The sequence below is a fragment of the Lagopus muta genome, chromosome 11, assembly GCF_023343835.1.
Source record: "Lagopus muta isolate bLagMut1 chromosome 11, bLagMut1 primary, whole genome shotgun sequence".
NCBI classification, from domain to species: Eukaryota; Metazoa; Chordata; class Aves; order Galliformes; family Phasianidae; genus Lagopus; species Lagopus muta.
In genome coordinates, this window is record NC_064443.1 from 1,077,039 (window position 1) to 1,104,642 (window position 27,604).

General features: G+C 42.2%; 1 protein-coding gene across 6 annotated transcripts in view; it reads right to left on the reverse strand.

Annotated features, from left to right (window-relative positions):
• The window catches only part of PRKCD (protein kinase C delta), a 60,227-nt gene that overhangs the window by 23,686 nt on the left and 8,937 nt on the right, over window positions 1-27,604 (reverse strand). For 4 of the 6 annotated variants that reach the window (XM_048957543.1, XM_048957546.1, XM_048957548.1 and 1 more), the window contains exons 2-3: window positions 4,923-5,062; window positions 1,417-1,616 (exon numbers count right to left, since the gene is read on the reverse strand). In XM_048957543.1, coding sequence (XP_048813500.1) covers window positions 1,417-1,616; window positions 4,923-5,037 — 315 coding nt within the window. In that variant the 5' untranslated portion in view covers window positions 5,038-5,062. Of the gene's footprint in view, window positions 1-1,416; window positions 1,617-4,922; window positions 5,063-19,908; window positions 20,230-24,079; window positions 24,205-27,604 lie in introns of those variants that run through there. The other 2 variants (XM_048957547.1, XM_048957545.1) reach the window with 2 other exon arrangements.

Sequence of the window (27,604 nt, forward strand, 5' to 3'; positions counted from 1 at the left end):
TAACTAACTTTACTATCCGCTCATCCTGCTTCAGGTGGGCCAGTGAAAAGGCCTTCTCCTGAAGCATCCTGGGCAAATTCAGCAACAGTCCAGCCCAGCAGGCTTTGAATATGAGACTGTGCATGAGATTTTAAGGAGACCAGCTTGTATTCAGAAAATGCTTCTTTTGCACCGACCAACTGCACACAGGTGAGCAGTTCCTGTAGCACCAGATACACACACTTCTTGTGCAAACTGTCTGGAGTTCAGCTTTACCTACAACTGCATGTTGGTCAAGAACATGGCACCACGCCACCCAGCTCTCACCCAACTGATGGGATATCTAGACACAGTTTTCTGAATCTTTTCTCTCCATTCTGTGCAGAACACTAACTAGAGCTGCTTCAAAACCTGATACAATTATACAATTATAGAGTGCGACATGCATGCCACATCACATTCTCACCGCACTTTTTGTTAGACCAGAGTGTGAGCAGCTTCACTGAATGAAAAGAGAAGGAAGAGATCTTATTTAAGCTTATTCAGGTAGGGAATAGGATTTTATAAAGGTGGCATCAGTAAAACCGTGATTTATCAAAAACTCATTGCAGCTCATCAACTGAATGAAATAACATGTTCAGTATTTCAGATCTGTGGGCCCGTGGTTTTGATACTGCCTGTTCCTATTGCTTCTCTCTTGACACAAAAAATACGTTTTTGATTTGCTTTTTATTTGATACTTACATGGAAATTAAAGATCATTCAAACACAATTATTTAACAGTTGCTCTTTGATTTTACGTTGTTTGACAACAAACAACTTCAGTATTTAAAACTACAGCAGACCTTAACTTCACCTCCTACACTACACTCTTGAGTTCGACTCTCAAAATTGCATCTAGCACGATACAGGAGCAAGCAGAGGTTTAGCAAGATGCTGCACCTTTTGATTTCATCTACAAACCACTGGGCACAGAGACAAGAAAGGATACCAGTAACTCATAAATGTGGATTAACAAATGTCCATTACGCAGCATCAAGCCACGTAAAACATTTTGTGAAAATACATGTGTAAAACAGAAACATCAAGCTGAAATGCCTCAGAATCAGCTTCTCTTTAGTCGCTGGAGGAATTACAACAATCAGTTCAAATTTAAGCACAAGCTGATTTCTATAACAAGCATTAAGCTTTTAAAAATAGGCACTCTGTGATTTATATCAGTATTTCATACACTGAAGTCACTGGTTTCACTATCAATTTCTTGAACTTTGTATATAATCTGCTTTTAAAAAGGCTGCTAAAGTAATGGTCTTATAAGTCCTGCTACACAGGCAAAAGGGATCCAAACACTCATAGATTAAAGGCACAAAGTGTCTGTTCAGCTGGGAAGAAGCAGAACCAGGTCAGCCAGTTTAAGGAATTACTCTTTTCCCTTACCCAGAATTCTGCTTTTCCGCTGCCCTTCTTGCAGCGCTCCGCCAGGACAGACACACCTACAGTCACCTCAGACAATGGCTCTTCTGCTGCTTTCATGAGAACAATCTGAATCACGCGTCCTTCATAAATGTGGGCATCAAAAGTAGACTTCCATTCCGGATACATGGTGGGTTTCTTCTGAACCAGAGTTTTTCCTCTCTCTGAAAGACACATCAAAAATGGAGAGAAACCGTAAAACCAAAAGGCAAAGCTCGCCCAGACAGCAGAATATGTAAAGGCAATAAAGGTGTTACTGTGCCACCCAGAGACTGGGGCAGACAATACCCAGTGTGGGATTAGTCATATGCATTCCAAGAGGGAATATTTGCACACCTGCTTTCTGGCATCAATCTCCATGACGTGTTATCTGATTACAGTGAATACCTACTGCTAGAAGATAAGACAGATGTTATGCTAACCAAAGTTTAAATTGAAACCTGTGGCAGAGATGAGAAGTTCCACATCTCCACTTCCAAGTTGTCCCAACATGGCAGTCCTATTCATTAACAAGTCCCTCTCATCAGCACTGTACTCCCTCTGCTGTGCTTGCCACTTTTTAACGAGCACCAGAAGGCCCTGTGTGTACAGGTACGTACAGCACACACAGACCCTGCGTACTTAAAGAGTAAGGACACCTGTTATCTTCATTTCTTCTCGCCTTCAGGTTAGTGTACCAACCAGCTGTTTTCTGTCCCTATCTATACAGGCATCAATGTATGTCTACACCTGGCCAGCTCCATAATCTCGTTGACACATCCAAAATGATATTTCCTGCCTTCTAAACAACCATATCCAGTTTTTCCAATGCAACTCTCGTACATGATGCCACCTCCACAGTTGCTAAGCCAACTAGTCCCTGTCTGTACTCAGGTAACTGAAAACCATTTTGTACATTCTGTACAATTTTTTGCTGCTGATCAGGATATTTGCTGCAATAGAAATGCTTTCTAAATGCCTCTTCAGCTCTGAACGATATTTTTTCCTCCTGTAAGATTGCAACCTGTCCTTACACTATCAAGGCAGGAGCAAAGCAGATTAAATAGCTGGACCCTTCCCCAAGAAGCTGCAGTGTGATCTGCCACCATCAAATTTTCATTCACTTCAGTGAAAGAAGAATGAGACAACTCTTAAAGAAAACAAAAGCCAAGTTTCCTGGAAACACAGGGCGAAGACCGCATTCATTCAGAAGCAACTTGCTTGATACAAGTTGCTCAACTGTGCTGAGCTATCCACACAAGAGTAAGGAAAAGTGTCCTTCCTTACTAGGGAAGGCCTATTCACAACAGCATGACAAATTACAGCTTTGACAAGCAAACCAAACTCTGCCTGTCAAAAGGCATACCAAAATGTTCACATAGCTACCTGAGGACCTCTGTCATTCCACAGTGATCCTGAGCATTCCTCCTTGACTGAGTCAACTGCTTTTATCTGAAATTTGGGCAACTTTGCAGACAGAAAAACTCAAAAACATTAGCAATACAAACCTACCTTCAGAGCTTTGCAATTGCTATTCACAGCTATGGAAGAATTTGGAAATATTATAGTGAAAGTATATCAAATAAGGTCAAAGGGAACATCATTCAGGGGTTATAAAGATGGACAATAAAGGTAAGGTTGAATTAAAACTGAGCTGAATGCATGCTTATGTTAGCCTCTTTTTTGGGTTGCTAAAGCCAGACTCCATCAGAAGGGCATGTTTCAGCCAGCATCCTTGAGGGTACAAGGAACTGCAGACATTTGCAAGACCTTTGGTGATAACTCACAGTTTGCAGAAGCAGCAGTACCTTACAGGTGAGTTGATAATAATCTTTGTATGCTTTTTAGTGGGAAGGAGAACTATTTCAGCCCATTCACAGAAATGTCCCTATTTCCTTGCTTCAGTTAAGATCTGCTTTGCTCAGTTACTATGCACAATTCTTACCCTAGAGAACTAGAAGAAGCTACCTGAATTAATGGCAACATCCTCCAGCTCATCCATGCTGCTTTTATAATTAAAATCATACTAATTGAGACTTGCCACAGATCACAGTATCTGCCTGTAATTGAACACTGAAGTCTGAGCAACAAACAGCCTTTAAAAACACTGTTCCTACCCCTCCTGCGTTCAGGCCTCCATTATTTCTCTGCTAACACTAGCGGCTTCAAATTCCTTTTCATATCCGTGAATTGGCTTAATGCCTAATCATCAGGCAAATTATTTTCCTCTTATATAACAAGATTTCCTCAATCACGCTTCATTACGCAAACCCAACTGAAGTTATTCCAACCCTTGTCAAACTGGCAACAGGAGCATCGGTTTCTTTTCCTTAGCACCTCCCACCCCCAACTAGTCACTGCTCTGAGGTTCACAGCACCCTTCCCCCCCATCTTTCACTCCTAGGTGCAAGCAGAGAGGAGAAATGGTGGGACAATTCCACCTGCCAGAAAGAAACATAAGGTGACACACTGAAAGGGATTTATTTAGACCACTTCCACACCTCCATATGTTCTAACAATCAGTGCTTTGAACACCATTTCTTTAGAGTGTCTCCCATCAGCCTAGGAAAGAATCTCTGTGAAGCTTAACGCATTGGCTGGATGACAACATTTTCTGGAAGGGGTACTGTGCTTTTCCTGCACTCTTTGGCATTCTGTGAAGCCCTAGAAACATAAGGCAGGATTTAGAAGGCTCGGTATAATCCATACAGCAATTCCTAGACTTTTCTCTCTCATCCTGCTTGGCTGCAGTGCATATTTTAGGTCAATATCTGAAATTATTTTAAAACTTTGAAGAAGTGGTCCTTGAAGGTTGCAGGCCTGTTCAATGAGGAGATGCTAACAAAACTTTGAGTGCAAGTCATTCCAAGCAAGTAACCCTGCCAAAAACCTCAGTTATTATTACAACAATCACATACATTTATCATTAATACCCATCCTCTAAGGCAATAAAACTAATGTACTGCTGTCTGCACGAGAAGGCTATTCTCAAACTTGCTGCTGTTCATATCCCTGTTAGTGATACTCCACAACATCAATCTTTCCTGCAGATCCCTTGTGAGTGCAGTCTGTTGCTCGCAGAACTGGAGAGAACAACATTTATTTAACATTTGCAAACCTATGTCATATAAAGCTAATGACTCAACTCATACAAAAGTGATATTTCAAGTGTTTCAGCTGCTTCACCACGTGTTTTGTGAATACATGCATTTCCCCTGGTGGTGCTGATGCAGGAGAAAGAAAGCTTAGACTTCATCCTGCCAAGTGATGAGCATTCTGGCTGCAAGGACAAGAGAGTTCTCACAAAGAAGCCCCATTTAACAGTGGGGGTAGAAACAAGCTGTGAATTTTGCCGCTCTGAAAGAAAGGCTCGTGCAGAGGTGCTTGGCATGCAGGAACAGCAGGACATGTTACCATTCACAGAGTAAGAGGGATTGCAGTATTTCTCAACAGTTTATTTGTAATCAAAGTACCACAATCAGTAAGCTCACCCGTAGTCAATGCCTCCTTCATCTTGATAGCACAGAAAGGCTGTAGTTGTTCCCCTTGATTCTGCATGGGTCCCAGCTCAAATGAGTTGAAAGATATCCGTAAGAAGGGGGCCATTGTTCACAACAGTGCTGATGCACACCTGTGTGGAAATAAATGAATAGAAGACCTGGTCTGAGACACGTGAGAAAGGAGTGCACAGAGCTCAGCCATCACAGCCAGTACAACCCCAGCTCTGAAATCCAGAACTCTTACATGAGGCTTTCAGACCGGAAGCCCAAAGTAAAACCAGCCCAAAGCAAAACAAGAAACATCACCAGTATGACAAAAGCCTTAACATAAGGCACTCTTTTTAACTGCACCCAGTTTGACTCTGATCCTCCTCAATTTTTAGTCAGTGAGGCCACTTCCATTGAGAGATAGATTTTATCATAGAAATCACAAAGTAAGACACACATTCAAGTGGAAAAACTTCATACGTTTATTGCCTTTTTTTCCCCTAAAATAAAAAACTAATTGCTTTTGGAGCCACTTGTATGACTATATAGCATAAGTGTATTTTAAGTATATAATCCTACCAATACAAAATGACAGCACTGAGTCACTTGGCTTAAACTTCCAGGAAATGCAGGAATCCAAACCACCTAAGTCAGCAAAGTGGCATTTCACCTGTCTTCCCTCCTTCTCAAGAGCTCCTAAACACAGAGCAGATTTCTGCTCAGTCTGCAGCACGTCCAGCAACACAGTTCGCTGTACACCAATCCTTGTTTGGTGAAGGAAACATGAATTAATCAAAAGGAAGGGAAGCAGCATTCCTCACTAACAGAAGACTGAGTGCAATCAGAGAAAGGATTAGGAGAAAAAAGTTAACAAGGTGCTAGGCAGAGATGATGGAAAAAAGAATGAAAAGAGGGCTGAGCTGGTCTTAAGCTGTAGATTGTTAACTAGCTTGGTTGAGCAGATAGGAACAGCATTTTTAGCAATCCTGCATACGCTTGCCTTTTTTTAATTTTTATTATGTAATGGCATTGACCTGAGAAGCAATTAACATTCTTTAAACTCTTAAGGCCCAGAACAGTCATTCAGATAACAGACTGTGAAATCTGCAGCAAAGTAGAATGCAGCTCCCATCACCATTTTCTGGCACCATGCAGTATTCTTACATGGAAACAATCTGCAAGAGGAAAGAAAAAAAAAAAAAAGTCTAATGACTCTCTAACATTTATTGAGCTAGTTTTTATTAATGGAGCAGTTCCCTATTTTCAGTAGAGTAAGGCGAAATTAGAAAGCAGGTTGAGGATTACTTGGCACCATTTGCTCGCTTTACTTATGAAGAAACAAAATTGCTTCTGACACGTTCTTGGGGATCCCAGGCAAAGTATCTGCAGGCAGGCCAACAGCCACACACAGAAAGAATGAAACTCACCCTGCTGCTGAAGGGGCTCTAGCTACGCAGCACTCTCTCGCTAGGAAGCCTAGGTCCAAGAGATGCTCTCCCTTCAGCCTGCCCTGCAATGAGCCACAGGCCTCCCAGGCTCTCGGTGAAATAACAGCTCTTCCACACTGGTTAATCCACTATTTGGTGAGGCTGGGCATTGAGAAGGGCTCAAGGAGAGCCGAAGAGCTTTTGTAGAAGCACGATCTGACACCTCTCTCAGACAGAGGCAGCCTAAGCGCCGCACTCATAAGAGCTTTATGGAGGAACATGTTTTTACTGCCTAAGAGAGACTTGTGCTCAGGACTATCTCAAGTGACAGGCTGTATGACTCACCAGCACCAAACCACGTAATGTTACTCTCAGAACAGGTGCAAAAGAAACCAGAATTCATACTATTTCTGGGGAAATACCTTTAAGACCCGCTCAGGCCATAGGCGGAAACAAGCTAGGTAGGTTGGTGTGCAGCTCCCACTGGAAACTTTGACAAAAATCACCAGGTTGCAGAACAACGCAGGCTGGAAGGGAAAACTCAGCTAGAGATCACAATTACAAAACAATTAGAAGGCTTCTAATTCTAAGGCTTCTAAGGCTTCTAAGGCTTCTAATTCTAAGGCTCATAGAGATGCAGGGAAGCTGGTTAAGTAAAGACAGTAGGGTTAGGATTCACTCCTCGACTGCTTTCCAATCTTCATTTACACGAAGATATTGCACTTGACACATACTGGCTGTACTGCTGTAAACAACAAAAACACACCTTACTGAAACTGTTTTTGACAGCAAGAGAAATTCCAGAGAAATTTACTTTAATTCAACAACGTTTCTAAAAATCCCTGCTCATCCAAAGTTTTGTCACATCTGAAAAGCCAAAGCACCCAAAGTAATACACAACATTGCTCACTGCAATTTAGACAGAAGTACCCCTGTGGTCTCCTTTAAAGCACTGACTCTAGCTTTAAGTAAGAACCACGTCTGTCAAGAACTGCTATAAACCACCAGCTGTGACCTGAAGGCAATTTTACAATGGACTCCCGTGACCTGTATTACAGCATTAAAGCCAGCATGTTTTCTATTCAGTGTATGATTTTATCCAAACTGGTGGAGAAACTGAGATGCAAACTCCAAAAATACTGCAACTGAGAGAAAAAACACTCTGGGAAGATGCTTTAGAAGCACTGTTTTGCACCAAGTACCCATGATGGCCGCAGTGATTCAGACTGTGCTCCTCAACGCTCCCCAGAACATTCATTACAAGGATCCCAGAGTGTCTACTGCAAGTTGAAGCTACGTCCAACACCACCTACAGTAGATTCTACAAAACCCACATCAGCTTCCAAGCTGCTTTAAAATTGACAGCTTTCGACCATATTCAATATGAAAAGAAAATCATCCATGTTACTGTTGACTATAATAAGCATGGAGAGAAGCGAAAATTGAAACTTCACAGCGATGCCAGCATCAGATGGGTGAGTGCTTGGGTTTTTATTCTAATGTGACACTGAAAACTGTGAGACACAATAGACTAGCTCCTCTCCTCCCAGCAGTGCACAGCAGCTATCAGGAACTCATGCTGAAGCTGAAGACATTGCTTGTTACGATTCCCTTGTGCTGTAATTCTTCCTTGCTGCAAACAGCCACCTTTAATACAGTCCAGGAGCAAAGAAGCAGTCGTGACTCTTGCACAAAGTGGGAGGAGGAGGAAATATTGCCATGCCAAGAACAGGTTGCTCAGATGCTGTCTGTAGAGGCGTTTAAGACCAGGCTGGACGGGTCCCTGAGCAATTTCATCAAGTACTTCATCTAGCAGCACTGCCTGTTACAGAGGACTTGGAACTTGATGATCCTTGAGGTCCCTTCCAACCCAAGCCACTCTATGAATCTGTGATTCTAAGAGCAGAACGCTAAGGGACTAAAAAGTAATGGAACAGTTTGTCCATCACTGATACAGACCTACACATTCAAGCAAAAAGCAAAATGAGAAGTCTCTTCTGCTGATATGAGCCTCTGGTTTCCTTGTAACGGTCAGAAAAGCAACCAGTCCCTGCATTTTGCAGATGGATGTTGAGCTGCACACACACCAGGGTCGTGCCTTTTCCCTGGAATGACTGCTTTCTGTTCAGCTCCTTGCTGAAATCACTTCCAAAGCCACAAAAATGCTCTGGGGCATGCCAACACCAGCAGCCAGCATCACACACAACCGACCATTGGGTGTTCACCCCTCAAAACACATAGTAAGAACTTCTGCTTCTTAAGATGCAGAAATAGGAGTTATTTCCAACTTGCAGTCATGGCTTTTTTTTTTTTTTTTTTTTTTTTTAAACAGAAGGGCTTCCTTTCCTCCATTCTGGCAATGTACAAAAGGTTCAAGAATGACAGCAACAAACTACTGCCCAGCTTCCGTTGCCCCCACAGAAGCCTCAGAACCACGACCCAGCTCTTTGTGTGCTTCCTACAGAAGGTTCTCCTGCTAATCTAGCAATGATAACACAGGAAAGTCTGCAGGTAGAGATGTGGCAATGTGACTAACATCCTTTACCTGTGCACACCATTAAGATGGACATTTGCATTTTGATTATTCCTTTTCATGGTGTTTCTTGCTTACATTGCAGAATAACACGCACAAAGCAGTCCAGATGGCTACTGCTCCTGAATAACTCTCTTCACAGGTATACACTGCGCTGATCAAAATACCATCTTCAAGACAGAAGCAGCAGTAACTTTGCTGTAGAACATGCACCTGAATCAAAGTCATCACGATACTTATCACTTTTGACATTGGAGACCAACAGTTACTCCGTAGAGAATTTTCACACGTTCTGATTCAGGTCCTGTCCTCTATTTGATGTTCTGGGGGAGGAAGTTGCTCACAAAAAGAAATCAGTTTAAAGGATTTTGTTATATTTGCTGCTATCAGCCTTGTCAAGAAGACAGACTGCAGCGCTCTGCATCAGCTGGACTTCCCTAAGCACTATGGGCTATGACACCACTGCTGTTTCAGCTAAAGGCTGAAAAGGGACCGATAGCCAATGAGGTACCTACAGCAAACACTACAACGTAATGCTGACAGATGCCAAAGGAGGCAAAAAAACCATTATTATTTAGCCACTCAAGTTGCAACTGTCTCGTTTTTATTTACTCCAATAAATGACAGATCCATCTGTCCATGGAATCCAAGAGTGGTAATTAGAAGCAGGAAGCCTCCCCGCAATATTCTGATGAACTATCACGTGGAAAAGATTTTACTAACAAAATAAAAATAAGCCTTAAAATTACAACTAATGCACTACACTTAGAAAAGCCAAATACATAATGCATGAGGAAAGCAATGCATCTAAAGCATTAGCAAATACTTAACAAAATGCACTTACCTTTGGGGAGTCAAGCATTAAAAGAACAACTTTAAGGCAGCCCAACTTCTGCAGCAGTATTTCTAAAAACATTTTCAAGTAATTATACCAAAGGACTTAGGTGAGAAAAGACTGACAAGAAATAAAGCAGTACAATTCAATGTACTTGCTGTTAAATCCACTGTCAGATTATATGGTTCTTTTCTTTTTTTTCCCCAGATCAAAACTACAAAAAGGCAGTCTTCTAAACTCTAGTGTAACTTACATATATTTGGGGATCAGCTTTGTTTTATTCAATAGAACATGCAGAACGATTCATCATATCCTACAAATATAGCTCAAAAACAAAAAATGTTGCCACCATTTCTTTCCTTCCCTCTCCCATTTTTTTTTAATACTTCTGCTTTTATTGGGTTAGAACAGGACCAGAAACAGAGAATGACATAATAAAATCTCTTATTACTTGTGTTGCAATAGAATGGAAAGAATCCAGCCAGATAAGCTATGTTCCTGGGTTTCTCCTGCCTGGCCAGAAGCACGGATAATTCCATGTTTCCATGCCTCTTCTGCAAGATCAACAGTCCCATAACTGCCTGAATTTATGGCTGTATTAGAAGCTGGTGATACTTCCCTATCACTTACAGGCCAAAGAAATTACTGATGCTTTCCCTGTGTTTATTATTCCCAACTCTTTAAACCTTCCCAGGGCAAATTTCTGGAAAGCAGCACAGAACGCCCTTTTCTGGAAAGGGAAGATTAGGAGCAGAGTTGCTGTTTTTGATATTCCACAACTGGTACTTGGCAATAAGGAACTCATGTCAGCCACTTGTCCTTTTGAACTGCGAGTTCTGAACTAAGAAATGGTAAGTTTAATTCACTTTGTTCTTTTTTTTTTTCCCCCTCAAACTCCCAAGCTCTCCTTCCTGCTTCGACAGCAATATCCAATTAAGTGACAGAACTGCGAGCACACTGCCTTTCACCTTCATCAAAATCAAGCCTGAAACAAGAGTGCAAAAGAATCCTCTTTGTTAACTTCCATCACAAATACCAGACATTAGAACCACATACAAGGAGAAAAAATGCCTAAAGCCCCAAACTTTGTTACTTCTGACAGCACAAGCCACTGCAATGGCAAGGAAAGCCAGGAAAGCAGCAGGCTGGCTATCAGCTGGTTATGGAGCTCCAGGTGTGGGAACAAGGCATTAATATAAAATCACACTACGCAGTGGGAGTATTAAGGAGGCAAACAACGTTAACTCTGCACTTGTGTTACTCAGGACTAACTAGGAAGGCTTTTTTCAGACAAGGGAAGGGAAGTAAGCTGAAGTTTAGCGTGCTTTTCTCAGCAATTAAATAACACAGTTCCTTCTACATGAGAGGAAAATGTTACAGCGAAAGAGATGAAGCTTCCTCTGTATCTCAGCAGGCTCAGGATCCAAGCCAGCCACCAGGCCTGGATCTGGCAGTGAGCAGAGTCCTGTGCACCTTCTGCGTGTCAGCTCGCAGCTTCCACTTCCTCAGCAGCGCCCAAGGAACGGGCCAGTATTCAGTCAGCACGACGCCACTGCAAAACTCAAGTTTATCATGTGAACACAGCTTCCTCCAAAGGAACAACGCAGCCCTGCAAGAAGGTTCACAGCCTTTCCTGAAGCGACCAGCAAGCTTGGGGAAAGGTGCCTCCTCCTGCAGCTTGCAGGTGCATCAAACTGCAGGGGAGCAGCCAAAGAGAACCAGCAGCTTGTGCCCATTTAGGTTCCACATAACCAAGGACTAAGCATCTCCTCCATGCTCAGCTTCTGATATCAGTGCTCTCTGTCTCCTCAGGCATAACAGGCACACAAATGTTACTAGCTCTCTGCCTGCATACACCGGGTTAAGTTCCCTTCTGTCAGTGCTGCCTGAAAGCTCACTCCAGCGATTTCCTAAGAGCTACTTTTCCTCCTGTCCCACTTCTACAAAAAGCCTCGGAATTCTGCATTCAAAGAGAAAAAACACCACTGGCAATTAATAGAGACACTGGACTGAAGATATTACTTGGGTCTGTAAGACCATTTTTGCCAGCAGGTCAGGCAGTGTTGTAATGAGCACAAATGAGTGAGCCTACTCCACTGGAGTCCTTCAGGAGGAGCTGCACACCAAGCCCAACCTTCAGCTCCATCCTCACTCTCACTGAGTATTTCATTCAAGAGAAGCTCTCCAGGCCAGGCTGGATGGGGCTGTGAGCAACCTGGGCTATGGGAGGTGTCCCTGCCTACAGCGGGGGGGTGGAACTACGTGATCTTAAAGGTCCCCCCAGCCCAAACCACTCTGATCTAGGAACATTCCAGGTTTCCCTTCTGGTATAGCACTATGTGCACAAAATTTATTTTCTTTGCTAGCATAAATTTCCTGGAATTTGAGATACGCTTCACATAGAGCAACACAAAACACCACCAACATCTTAAAACCAAACAGGAAACAACGTGACAACACTTTAGCTGAACCTTTACAACCCGTATACATCTTCTGCCTCTTCCATTAACACACAATGCTAAGAACCATTGAGAGATAATGGATCGATCACTGTTTAGGGAAAAAAAAAAAAAAAAAGAAACTGGAATTTTACCTTATTTCAAACATCCTGGGTTAACATCTCTATAGGAACACTAAAGATGTGAAAAATAGAAAAAGAAGAACGGTGTATCCAACTGAAATAAACAAAAAAACAACCACAAAAAGGCCTAATGAACACTGCAATTAGAGAGCAGTGTTTCTTCACGCTGCTGAAAAACATGAACAGATTATGCAGAGTAAGTGCCTCTCACAGACGCAGCCCTTCAAGCCAGAGCCCCGTAACGCCGCCAGCACTGTGACCTAACCCTGCAAGTATCTGGAAAGATACAACATCCATTAGCCAGGAACTGTGTCATCATTCATACACACTGGAGATCTGCTGCTCAGCCCCCTCAGATGAAATCCACATTCAGTTCCTAGATGCACGCTTTCAACCAAGACTTTTAGAGTAAAAGGACACAAGACTTGGCAGCCTGAAGTTTTGATCATTAACTGTACACTGAGTTGCAGGAGCAGATCCAGCCTTTCCTCCTCACTGCTTCTTCCTTTTGTTTTTCTTCTTTTTAAAAAAATTTTTGAGAATCCATATTTTACCTGAGGGCCACATTCATATTTAGTCTGCTTCCAGAGAGCCAGCACAAATTATAAGTATTAATTGCCAATACACATCACCTTAGTCCAGACTTTCTATGGCATGAAAACTGAAAACAAACAGTGAAGTCACAGAAGGATACGTGCTTACGAAAGCACCAATCATCTCTGAAATAAAGAGATGAACTCAGCACAACGAGACAGCGAGGCACCTACAGGACATGCTGAATAATGAATGACTGATAATGAGAAATTAGAAAGGAGTGAACTTAATCAAACTCAATTAAAGGCGTTTGTCCCACTGTAATGTGAAAGCTCAGGCTAAGATGGCCAAAAGCAGGAAAACGAAACCACAAACTGCTTTTAACTGTCTGTCTTCCTTCCTCCTGGAACACTTTCTATAGGAAATGAACATTCAAAGCCCACAGTAGCCCTGGCATCCCCAGCCAGAATATATACAAAAGTATGGGCAAGGTCCATTAAAGAGTAAAGGGATGTTAAGAGAGCCATGGGCTATTTTGTATCAGACTGCTTTTTACAGGAAAAGTCATAATGTTAACTGAAGGTGAGATGATGTACTATTTAATACCAATTTTAACTCCTTCCCTTTAATCCACAAGACAAAAACCTAACAGCAAACTTTAATTTTGGCCTTTGCCTGAGTTTTGTTGTTTAAAGGTATAAACTCAACATTCTGCAACAGTTCAGATGCTGCTTTTACTTAAACACTTTGATGCATTCCTAAGAGCCATATTAAGTCAACTCCCACTAAATAAATAAAAATGCATCATTTTAGTACCCATTCTGGGGAAGAAAAGCCATAAGTACGGATGTATCTGGGATACAACACAGTAAGCAAGGAAGAAAAAGCCTAACAAAACCCCCCAGAGATATCATGAGCCAGAATTTTGCTTGATATGATAACTGGTGCAGGACACACTCAGCTGTTCGGACTTTCAAACCAGCATGACTTTTCCTATGGCAAAAACACCCCACAGGTCTGACTATCAGATCAATAATGGCCTGCCAGGACTTCGTCCAGCCAGTATTCATCCTATCTAAAACTGGAGAGTCATTTAAAAATGACGTGCTTGGTTTGTATACACAAAACACTCCATACATATCTAATATAAGGCAGGTATCCAATAGCTTCCTTACCACTGCAACTCAGCACCAGTTCTGCTACTTAACTGTACTGCTGCACAAAAGAATACCTTAGAAAAGAAAACATAAACTTGAAAATTCATATAAAGAAGTGCTTGTAGAAAGAAAAGACATTGGTAACTGACTTGTAAGGGTTATCTGCAGGCTACCCAAACAAGTAGATGAACCCAATCTGTGTTTCAGTTCTGCTTCCATGTCCCAGCGAGCCCACAGCAAAATGGAGCATGTAATGGTTTTCCTACAGACAAGCTTTCCTGGCTCATTATGGCCTATCATTTCTTCCATCACTGAATGGGTAACTGACTAAAAGCCTTGGCAGCTTCCAAGTATTTCTGCCCTCTTGCTGCACACGTCCTTTTGCCACAGAAGTGCTCCTTTGTGATAATTTTGATAGCAATCTTTCATATTTCTCACTAAATCACAGACTGCTATCACTAGATACCACCTGCACCATCTTGTAGATGCAAAGCATATCTTTAGGATGTCACTTCTGTTGATCAACACGCTACAAAGGACAGCACGTGGCTGCTACCAACACAGACAAACTGGAGAAGAAAACCCTACAGCTGTAAGCTGCAACGCTGCTAAGTCAACAGCATTCACCACACACACCAGCTCTTCCCAGTCTCCGGGGTACAACTGTACTTTATGAAGGGATGAGCAGGGTAATGAAAAGAAAACAAGAGGAGCAAAGCACTAAAAACAAAACAGTCTCAGTTCCACATGCAATGTTCCCATTTACAATCAGAGCAAATCCCTTTCTTAACTGTCAGCATGGAAAGACTGCTCGTCCCCAGGCAGTGGGGTGGGAAATTTGCTTTCCGTGTTGCGTAATTTGCTTGAGTGCATCTACCCTTAGCAGTCTGCCCAGCCCTGCCTCCGAATCTTTCCTCTGAGTATTAGCTCTATCCATGCTGTCCCAATTCTTTCCTCCTTTCAGTGCCAAGCAGCTCCTTCTTACCTTTAACTGCGCTGCTTACTTAATCACAGCTTGCTCAGTTACCCTGGCATTCTGTACATCTGCAGTACCTCGCACTGCCACACAGCCGTGGCCACATCTCCTGTTTCACTCACGTGCGCAGCTCAAACAAAGCAGTGTGTGCTGTTCTCCCACTGCCTCCAGAGGCCTCCTTTCTGCCCTCCAGGGTTAGCACTCCAGTGCCCACAGGATGCTGCTTTTCCCTACAGCACTTGTACATAAACACTGTGCTAATACTGTTTCTCCGTGTTTGCAATTAGCACTGAACCCAGAGCCTTTATGTGACCGTGACCAAAAGGCAAGCAACAAAGCTGAAAAGAGGCAGGTAAGGTGTCTGTAACACACTGCTAAGGAAAAGGCAGTCCACAACGCGGATCATTTGAGAGCCCCCTGCACTGAGTAAACAAAACTGCAATCAACTTTGGCCCAGCATATTTGGACTCTGTGGGAAAGAGCTGCACAGAGCTCCATCTGCAGCTGTAACACGCAGCCCCACTGCGATGCTGTGGGAATAGTCAGAAAATAAATATTTACTCTGACCCGCAACAGGGCTATGCTGAAAAGTGCATTTGCCTGTATGGCGGAAAGTTTAATTACAAAGTCATTTTGTTAATATGATTTCTATGGTTGTGAAACAACCAAGATGCAGTTTTCCAATTAGAGCTTTAGCAGCCAGGGTTTTTTTCAACTGCTCTAAAATCAAACCTCTAGAAATTAGATTTATTTAAGCCATTAAACTTATCTGACAGAAAATGGCAGAATTATGGGGGATAAAAATAAAAGAACACTTAAAATTCATCTCAGGAAATGCAAAGGGGAAAAAGAACCCCATGATTCCCTTTTGTAAGGAGTGTGCTCACTTAGAATGTGTACTGATAAACACTGGTTGTTGGTATGATATGCAAATATATACAATATGCACAAAAGTCAGATATGCCAAGGAACAAGAATCATTTCCATAATGATCTTCCCACACTACACTCCATTCTGCTGAAGGTCAAGGCCTTCTTAATGTAATATTCAAAAGCTAGGAGAACATTTGCACCAAGTCATCTTGCTATTCAGCATACACTCAATAAGTACGCTAAAGGTTTGGTATGAACTTGACTACCAAACATAGAATCATAGAATAATCTGTGTCGGAAGGGACCTTTAAAGGCTGTCTCCTCAACTCCCCTGCACTGAACAGGGAGACCCACATCTCCATCAGGTGATCGGAGCCCCTGATTCTTTCTTGTCACTGCAAATCACCTTAACATGCTTTTTGAGCGGTTCATTCACAGTGGAAGACGTGCAGATACGAGACAGCCAACAAGAGCAAGCAAATTAAGAGAAATTGAGAATACCTCCTTTAAAATTATGTTCAGACAATATTCTTATCCACTCACATTAATACAGCGTGTTAATCACAAGCAAGATGGATTTGTATACTGATTGACCTTGCTCAGAACACATAACAAGAACTGCTCAGTGCAGTGTCAATAAACACTGGCAGACTTGTACAAATGGGGACACTGGGAGACACGGGAGTTTAACTCCAGAGTTATTCCAGACTTGACTCACTTGGCTCTGTGAGTTGCTTCCCCCTGAATCAGATACAAAAAGGAACAAATAACCCAAGCACTCAGCACTGTTCTGCAATGGTGGCAGCTCAGGCACTGCACAAGAGACAGAATTCATCAAACTGAAAAGCAGATCTGAGAGTTTGTAGAGTTTCTGCTTTCTAAACTGAAAGCAATGAAGTTCTCTGGGTAATTTGTAGCAGCAAGGTTAAAAGACAGTGAAACTTTCTCTAGCATAATCTACTGAAGTCACAACAGCTACAAAAAGCAATGGCTATTTGAGATTCCCATGCAGACTCAGAGGAATAGAGCAATACATTTATGATCTTGGCGCGAGAGTCACAAGAGCTTTGTTCAGGTTTGTAATGCACTTGTGGCTGACTTCCACGGCCCATTCCCACTTACCTGCACCATTTAACCACTAGAAAGTAAAGCTGACTGAAGGGATTGAGAAAAATATGTCTGGTAGCAAGATGTCAGCATACGTAAGGTCATAGTCTAAAGTCTTAAGAGTCGAGAGTATCACAGCTGCTTTCAGAAACAGTGAGTCAATGCTGTACTTTTCAAGGAAGGTGTCAGCATGGCCACTTCCAGGTTCCTAGCAGCAATTCTACTTTAGGGGCCATGAGTCATTAAACATATATTCAAAATCAACCACCTTTTGGTAAATTAGGGAAAATGCATTACGTAGGGCAGGTTAATTAATTTGTTTGTGTGATCAGACAGAAGAGAAGAGTATTGGGATTCTTCCTTGGGTTGAGTCATTCTTGAGAAACTCCCTGCTTCCTCACTTACTTGTAAGCCAAGGGCCAGCAGCGATTACACATACAGCCCTGAATTGTGGGGCTTGGTAATCTCCATTACAAGTACTTTCTAAGTAGTTCCAGGCATGTAAGTTCTATTTCTGATCTGAAACAGAATCAGCAAACTGAAAGACTTCAGTTGAAAACAACTGCACTAAATACCCAAGTAGCATTCGGAGCTGTTTGTGGACTTTCTACTCACCTTTGAGATACACATGTATACAATTACGAGCAAGAATACTGAACAGACATTTTTCAAAAGCTATTGCTTCCGAGGGTCTGGAACAAGATAAAAATGGCGTGAAAACCAAAAGTGATTCTACCATTATGGCAAGAGCAAAAAAATTCTTTGATAGATTTTAAATGCAAACCCATGAGAATCACTTTGTAATAACACACCTGGTAATTACTGACACTCAAAACCTTAAGAGAGATGACAAATAATGTCCTCTGAAGCCCAGAGCAATTTTAAGGGTCATGTGGATGGCTGGGTTTTGAAATCAAACCAGCCTGACCATCTCCCTGGAAGGTATCCTGAGCATAACTGATGGCAAGACTGGGCTCCAAACATGCTCCTTCTATTATTTCCTTACACACAAGTGAAGAATTATTTTGATGCAAGTGTCACAATACTTCCTTACTGTGATTCCTTACTTTGAGGAACACTACAGCCAAGGCTCGCCATCCCTCATTCTGGTACAAACGCTCAGCTTGCCTTAGTTCCAGCAGGCATCTCAAATAAGGAGAAAAAAAAAAAAAAAAAAAAAAAAAATCACAGCAGCATTCTTTCAGTTTCAACATTTGCTGGACTCACTACAAACAATCACTGAAATTTCATTTTCACATTCTAAAACAAACAAGAACCGGGAGAGATTAGATTACAAAGCATAATCAGCAACTGCTGTTAGCAGAGCGAGGGGCTAGTGCCCACAAGGGGAGCCAACATCCAGCAACCACCCTTCTCCCTTGTCTTTAACCTTGATGCACCAAGACTCTGAGAAACCCTTTAACTCCTTTGTTCCTTAGCTCTAACAAAACACACTTGCCAGAGTGCTTACTTATGAAGACATTAGGTGCAAACTAGAATATTACCAACAGAACGAATCTGAGCTCAGCTGGCAACAAAGCAGAATTACTCCAGCTGAACCAATCCCACAAACAACAGTTACATACAAGAGCCTGTATTCAAAAAATGAAATTGTCTATCATAGCCATGTCTGCAGAACAACTGTCACAACTACCTCACTGGTGGAGGAACTGCAGATAGCACAATAGCCAATGGAAACTCTGAAGCATTACCAAGTTGTCAAAATGTTGGGTAGCTCTACTGGAACACACCAAACATGAGCGGACACTGTCTGCAAGCGTACAAACACCCCACAGTAACATTTCAGCATCTAGCAGGAAAGAGATGCTCGGACACCAGAAAGCCAACAGAAAACGTAATGCAAAATACAACTAAGATCAGCTAACAGAAATAAAGAGTGCACTCAAAAGCAGAGCTCCCCAAGCACAGAGTTGTTTTCTCGGTGGTATCTAGTAGCTGAAATACATGTTTAGGACCACATGGTGCGCAGACAGTAGTCAGCAACAGCCAACACACAGAGTAAAGGAGAGATGCAGAGGCTCAACAAATGACTCACACACGTTTCAAGGGTAACACCACTACCTCAGACAGCAACTATCAATTCTGGATGTAAGAAACACATTTTGTAAAGCCCGTAAATGGAAATATTCCAGCTCAAATAAGATAGGGGAGCAGACAGGAACATGCAGTCAACTAGGAAAACCGACAGAAGAACAAAGAACAAAGCCACCATGAGTGGAATGATATGATGTTGGTTTGTTTTTTTTTTTAATAGATAACTCCCCATTCTAGGATGTAAGCCATTAAGTAGTGTAGAAAAAAACCAACATAACTGTGCTACAACTTGGCAATCATGCACTCCGTAACTTAAAGGAATGAACAGCTCATGTGTAAGCATTCTGACCTTAAGACATTGCCAACTTCATTTCTCATGCTCCTGGGATGCCAGGATGCATTCCGGGCACCACGATTAGCTGCTTCACTCGAGCTCCTAAAGAAGCACACGCTTTCTCTGGAGGAGGCGCACACCAAAACACACACCAGGAAGGGATGTGCTGGATGCATCAGCCCTGAAAAAAAGATTCCTGCTCTGCAGCAGTTTAAGCAAAACCAAACTGTATTGTCTTTAAGCTGATGAACTGGAGAGAAAAGCTGCTCCCACTGCACTAAGAATGGTCCTAGGCTGCAGGCAGAGACAGCCCCAAGAGTTTAAGCTGTTATGCCACTGGTAAGCCTTTCTGGCACCCGACAGGCAAACATCAGAGCCCTGAAACACACACAGAAGGCACGAAATCACACATCTGGCAACAGCACAGCACACTGCTGTCCCAGGCAGCAACGAGCTGCACCAATGCTCATCGCACATGCTGTCTGCAGCCTGCCAGCCCTACATACATCCTGTAGAGAAAGGAGAAGCTTTGCCTTTGTTTTCCTTTTCATCTTTGTTCCAAGGAATGAGCCACTCACCATTTACACTCCTGGATGCAGAAGGCTATTCATGGAATTCTTTCCTGCCCAGCCTTGCTGTCTGAGTTCTCTCAAGCTCCAAAACCTTCACCTGCGGCTTCTAGAAGTATTTCTAATCAGGAGGAAGCAAGTTTAAGAAAAGATATGTGTAGATATTTATTTATCTCAGACCAGATTACTTTGCTGAAAAATTCTATGAAGACGTGGAGCCTGAAGCTCATTAAAATCACTCCAGATGGTTCTTGGCTTTACACCAGACTCATTCAGCCTGCAGCCCATAAGGGCTGGATTTGCAAAATGAAAGCTTGAATTCCAAGGTGCCTGCACTCCCACAGAGAAGTGCTCCATGCGCTAAAGTGCTCCATGCGCTAAAGGCAAGAGGAAGTTCAGGTTTTTCAGACCCCACGTTTCATGCCTCACAGTGCGGGATAAAAACATTTCTGGGGGAAAAAATGGTTAAAATGGAGAAACTGAAGATTTTTGGAGGAATTCCATAGGCAGAGCTACAATCATTGTCTTTTGTTGTCTGTTGCAGATGCACAGACAAGCTAACTGCAGCAGCAGCTTTTTTAGCTGATCTTTTTGCCCCTATAAATGCTCCATTTCAAGTTTGGCGTTTATTACCAATAACTCAAAAAAAATCTTTCAGTGAAGGTTTCAGAGGAACACAATTGAAAAGCAGCAGACCAGACGCTGCAGGACTTTTGAAATCTCCCCCTTGGTGCCGACCACTGAGCCATGGTATTTCATTACATGGATTTCTGGCTCATTTCCAAGCAATAGTTCCTCTTTTGCCAGGAAGCTGAAGAAAGACTGTGCCTTCTGAGAAAACACTGAGCAACTTTTTGGAAGCTAACTGCCATCTGAGTATCAGAAGTATTTCTATGTGGCACCAGATAGATTTCCATCCGAATACACACAGCTTAACATCTACAGGAAGAAAGTTCTATCAGAGAAAAACTCACGTTCCTTTGAAGATACGTTTTCCAACGTTGAGACAGTAAAATTACAATGCAGAAGTATTTAATAGGTAGTTCTCATGCTCTGTGACCTTATGTACACAATTATGAATTAAGTTAAGACTTCGTCACCCAAATGATTCATTCAAAACAGCACTGATAGCCTCTGACATGCATTACAGGCATGACTGCTAGCAAAGTTCAACTAAGTTGCTTAACATCTCTGATTACCAGACTTGTTTTCAGTTACTTACACTATGTCAGTATTAACCACTACACAAAGCCTGGTTTTCTGCCTCAAAGGGACAGAAGAGTTTTTAAAGTTTCACACAGAACATCTCATCTCTTTCTTAGGACAGGACTGGACATTATCTGGGACATACTTTGGAGACATAGTTCAAAACAAAATAGGAGATTAGCATCTGAAATAAGTGAGAATCTTCCAATTTTCCTCTAACAGTTTCTCTTCTTTAATATCAGGATAATTCCATGTCTCAAAAACACTGAGTGACTCAAGTTTTTGCAGAGGCAGTAACTCTCTTACCCTCTCTGTTGCATTTCAATGCACAGTTTAAAAAAAGAAAGAAATCTCAAAGGTAAGACATAAACTGTTAGAATTAAAGGAAGAAAACAGAACCTGTCCAGTTACTTCCAGTCTTTATACACTAAGAAAGCTGCTATCCAACTACAGCCTGCACCATTCACACATCCACAAGATGGCTCAGATGCTGTTTGTATATTAATTCCCATTTGGGCACTCGCCAACACTTCATAAACTCATTTTTCTGGTGAGCGATGGGATAAACTGATATACACACACTGTCTGGAGTCGGCACAACCTCAACCCACTGGGTCCTGCCAGCACCCATGGAATGAAAGGATCTGTTCTGTCAAAGAACAGAAGGACAATGCGTCTCCCACATTGTGTCCCTTGCTCCCAGTGACCTTGCTAGGCAATTCTCCTCCCTTGTGTTTGGAAATCTGGAAGCTTCAAATAGCTGCATAATAAATGAAACAATCTGTGCCAACAGTACTCACCCATCATACTTGTCCTTCATCCTTGGCAAGGGCCTGATTCCCTTTTCTGAAACTCTTGGATATTGGCCACAGCTAACTACGCTTGGGCGAGACAGAAGGGTTTGGATTTTCCCTGAATACATGAGGCAGTAGACGAGCAACATACGAACCCAAAAGGCCACCAGATGTGTCTTTCTCAGGGAGCTCAGTACAACGGTCCTCTTCCTGCCTATTTCCAACACAGCTTAACTAGCAAAATTTAACCCGATTGATAAAATTCAAATAATAAAGTACAAAACACAAATCCTGCAGATCCACTGTTTACCTCTTTTTTCTTTTTTTTCCTGTGGTTATATATTCTAAGACATACGAGTTTTCCTTTAGACGGCCTACAACAGGCTACGGCAAATGTGAGACCGAGATGGAGCCCATGTGGGGAGCAGAGGCATCACTTGTGCCTGCCAGCAAATTACAGCTGACAACTGAGCAGAACCAAGAAGAATCAATGCAGCCTCGTAGCTTGTACGCTCTTCCTGTTTTTCCAGATAAACTGGGCATGGCCAAAGGAGACAAGCTCTCCACGTTGCAAATGGTGCAGCGATCGATTTGAACCACATGCTCCTCCATCTCTTGAGTATCTGCACTGTAGTCAAGAACAATTATTTGAAATAGCACACGTGGCTCTTGCCAAAGAGGCACAAACTTCTTGCAAATGCTGCAGCTTCACTGCACCAGGTCTTCTGAATACAGACAACTTCAATATGAATGACAGAAGACAAACAGGAGGGCAGACAAAAGAGGAACCCCCATGTTTCGTAAGGGGGATCTTTCCCTTGGTCACAGACAAAGAGTCAGCCCTAAGAAAGAATGCAAAACTATTACACTTTCTCAGAACACAGGAGTGAGCAACAGATACAACTTTGAAAAATGAAGAAAAGCATCTTTAGGCTTGCAGTAATTCAAGAAAGATCTTCCTGGCTCCATAAAAAGTTACATTAGTGGCAGGGGAAGGGGAGAGAAATACCCTAAACCAAAAACAACACAGTTCAAAGACAGCATTACAGTTTCAGTCATCAAACTCTGGAGCCATAACAAACACTTGGTAATCTGAAAAAGATTAAATGGCTGCCACATTAGAATGTTCTGTGAGCGAGAGATAAATGAGAACACAGCAAAGGTCCAAAGCATACCAGCTGAATAAAACCCAATTTGTTCTGCGTCCCAAGGCGACACCGCTTTGTTGGGCTTCACAAGAAGGAGGAGGCTGAGTCCAGCCAATGCTTCCCTGAACAGGAAAACCCCTGCCCTGCAAATCAACAGCGAGAGGAGCCAAAGGGTGGAACAAAGACCCTTTCAAGCACAGGAAAATCGAAGGAGGACAACAAAACCACTGTGAAAGAACCCAGACTTCTATATCCTACATCATTTTCAAAGCTGGGGTTTTACGGGAATTCATTACTTTCCTTGTATACCCTTACACTTGATGTTAATGTCATATTAGTTCTTTTTAATTGTTTCACTAACAAAAACCATCAGGAGTTAGCTGTGGCAAATTCAGTGTAAGGAACCGTGTGCACTTGCAGATTTGTTTGATAGCAGCACAGTTGTTCTAAATTTTACACCAAGAATCCAGAGCTTTGTGGACTTCACCGAGCATTGTGAGAAAGAAAAACCTCAAGCCATAAGCAATTTGTGAGTGTCAGCTCAGCATGTACTGCCTGTCTCACTAACTACCCATGAATATCTATTGAAAGTTAATGAAAAACTTCAGCAATTAAAAGAAAAAAAAAAGAACAATAATATTTTGAATTTCTTCTTTGAAAAGATTCATACAAGCAGACTCATTATCGTGACAGATCCTGGAGATATCTGACTGCAAACTGCAGAGGATCTTATTGTAACATCTAAGAGAGTGTGCTCAGAAAGAGAAAAGGGGAAAAAAGGGGGGGAAAAACACTCAAAGAGCACCATCTTTCTAGGATGCCTTGAGAGACTCTGTGCCGGGCAAAACGCAACTTTTTAACCACATCACATTTTTCCTCTGGGCTTTTTCCATCCTTAACTGAATTCAGATAGGAGGGTCCTGCCAATTTTTCTGGGACCGTGAACTTGGATTTTCTCCAAAATTAGAACACCTGTAAAACAAACAGTTTCCATATAAAAAAATAAGGATACAGAAGGGTTACTTAACTGACCTCAGAAATTCACTACATTGCAGTACGTTGCATCCTGCTAGCACGTCCACTGGAATCAGTTATTTGTGTTAATAATGGGCTCTCTGGGGAAAGTTAAGTTTCCTAGGAACACAACTGAAATGCCATGAGTCTCTGGAAGGGAAAGAAAAAAAACAAAAACCCAAAAAACCTGATAAAGTAACATAGAAAAGCTTCTAAAAATCAGCTTTTGGCTGACTGGAGGCTTATGTACTATTTATCAAACCAATTATGGTACTATGTATCACAGAAATCAAAGGCCAAAGAGTGACAGAAAAATGAAGCTTGTTAGAGTTTCCTATCTATGGGTTTCACTGCAAACCTTTGTATAAAATGTCATTTAAAAACAAAAATGTCATCTAAAAACAAAAAACAAAGCCAACTCCTCATCAAAGCACAGGAATAAGAGGCACAGGGTAAAAGAAAGGAGCATGGGAATGCAGCATGAAGATGTAAGAAGAGTTTAAAGAATTCTGTGACATATGACCTATTAAAATTGACGCTACCGGAACGTCATGCAAAAATCAGACCAGTAAAACTACAACTTTTGAGGTCTCCAATTAATTTCTCTCATGCTTAAAGCGTACCATAATTACATTTTGCCCTTCTCACCTTTTAATAGTGAAGTATTTTTGTTTGATTTTTCTTCTTGCTTGCTATGTCTCCCTTAACCAGTGCAACATCACTGGTCTGAACAGTTGTAACAGGAGGAAAAACTGACTGCCATCATTAATATGTAAATGAAATGGGCTGTTTGGCTAAAGCCAGGTAATCTTCGCTCCTATCACAGAATGGCCTAAGTTGAAAAGGACCATAATTGTCATCCAGTTTCTTGAAACACAAGCTTACAGCATGAAGAATAAGCATAAGGGTTTGCTTATGTCAATGATGCTGCTAGTAAGCCAGCTAAATTATGACCATGTTGAGACCTTAGCGTGCACATCTATAACAGAGGAACTGGTTTAACTGCTCTCAGCTGTTTTTTCCTCAAATAATGTTCATCATTACTTCATCAGCCCAAGTAATTCAAGACCTATCTAACTCTTTCCTGATATTCTGGGCTGTACAGTACTTAAGTATGCATAGGTAAACTGAAGTCTAAAAGTGTTAGACTAATTTGGTCATTTTTTGTGACAGAAAATGCCTTAGGCAGAGTGAAGTACAGAGACTTCTGGCTTATGCTCAGGCCAGGAAGTAAAACAGCACTTTGCTTTCCCAGCTGTGACGTCCAGCACCGTTAGCACTGCGTGCAACTAACAGGGTGAGCTTCATCTGCCATCCTGACACCTCCATCAGTGCCACTGCAAGCCCCTTACGCTGCTGCAATACCCTCCAAGGAACGCTGCTACTGCTCCACTCCTCCCTGCTGACCTGTGAAGAATGCAACATTTTGAATTGCATGCTTGGAACACACATTCAAACATCATAAAAAACTCTTTCAAAGTCAAAGCTTAAGGGTTTGTAGTTGTTGTTTTAGGCATTTGGCAGCACCTGCAACAGAGCCTGTGCATAGTGCAGGCCAAAAGGCCAGGTGACAATTTGCACACCTTCAACACATTTCAGAGTTGGCAGCTGGCTTAGAAATGCGTTTTTCAAACGAACAGTCCAAGTCAACCAGCTTCTGGATTACAGGATCCACATTAAAGGGGCAAAAGCAACTTGCCTTCTCCTTCTTCATATATTGCTAGCTAGGAATGTAATTGCTCTCCTGTAGTATAAGAACATTGTCACAATAGGTTATTTATGAACGTAATATGGCACATAAATTTGCAAAAAAGTAAAAAGGAAAGAACAACTCTTCTGTTCAAGTTTGTGGGGAGAGACAACTAAAGGAAATTGTTCAGACATCCCTCCCCATCTCCAGCTATCCCGGCTGAACACAAGCTACAAGAGTGCTAAGTCCATAGAGTATGGTAACAGTGCAGTGCTGAAGAAAAAGCTCAGCTGCTGCCCTTGCATGTCGTACAAAGGCTCAGGGACTGAGAGAACACGCTCACACTTGGCATTCTTTCACCTATATCCATCCTGCGACTCCAACTTCTGGCTGCACCAAACATGCTACAGGCACTCACCACACTTTTCCACCTCCTGCATTACTGTCGCCTATCCAACAGGAAAAGGTTCTGCTCACTGGTATTTCAGTACGACTTTCTTGCAGATGATCTAGTCAAGAATTCAGTAATTAAAAATAATTAAATTGTTTAGTGTGAAAATTTGCAAGATCTCCAACCATGACCTCAGATAAAAGCAAGACATACAATGCTGCAATTCCAATTTTTTGCAAAAAAAAAATTGCATTAAAGGTGGGTCCCTTCTGGGCTCCTTCTGGGGCGCCGCCACACCACTTGTGGGTCCCTGCTGTGCCACTTGTGCGGCGCTTGTGGGGCGCTGATGTGTCCCTCCTCAGTCCCTTCTGGGGCGCTGATGTTTCACTTGTGGGCACTTGAGGGTTACTTATAGGGTGCTGATGTGGCACTTGTGGGTCACTTGTGGGTCCCTGCTGTGCCACTTGTGAGTCACCTGTGGGGTGCTGATGTGGCACTTGGGGGCCATAGGTCACTTGTGGGGCACTGCGGGTCACTTGTGGGTCACTCAAATAATGACCAGAAGATGGTAGACACACTCTTCTTCATTTTCTTACTGCACTCTCATCCATCAGAATGTCAAACAAGGACTAAAGGCCAAAAGAAATAATACCCAAAGCACAGAGACGCAGAGGGCAGGCTGGCTCTTCGAAGCTGCCTTTAGCTTTTACTTATTAGGCAATCGCGTGCTCTTAGTAACAAAATTAACTGCAGCACAACAAGCACACACTCTTCCATTTCAGGACACCTTGCCTAGCACAAGAACACTCAATTACATGTGTGTGACAGCATTGTTTGGGCTTCTAAGATAAGGCCTAGATGTGGCTGTCTTTCCTTTGAGGCGTCGGAATGCTCACACAACTGTGTCAAGACAGTGACTGAGAAGTGCTGACGAACAGCCTGGCTTGGAGAGCTCTAATGCAAAGCAGAGCTGAACGGCCCCACAATAAAGCAAACAAACCCAACATCTCTCCACTGAGATTCACTGACCTTCTTCTGGTGCTAGGATCAACTTACAGGAAAACAGCACCAGAAGCAGCAAGGAAATCAACTTCCAGGAAGAAATGACCTAAAGCATAATACAAGCAGGGAATTTCTCATCTCCATTAGAAATAATGCATAAATCCTTCCCTTGACAAACACTATCTATCTCAGGTCTCTACAAAGAGTACTGCTGAAAGAAAGATCAGTGTTTTGGTACCAACCAGATGAAGCCCAGCTCCTTGATGCCCTCGTAATTTCTCATGTATTTCACATGCAGCACAGGGACAAGGTTTTTTTTTAATGGCTATTTTTCCACTTCAGAGTCTGAAATAATTTTACAAGTTAAATCTAACAGTCTAGCTGAACTTTACTCAACAGCAGCAGAATTTGTGTCCACTTAAGTGGATAATCTCTTTAAGTGCTTAAAGTGATTGCATTT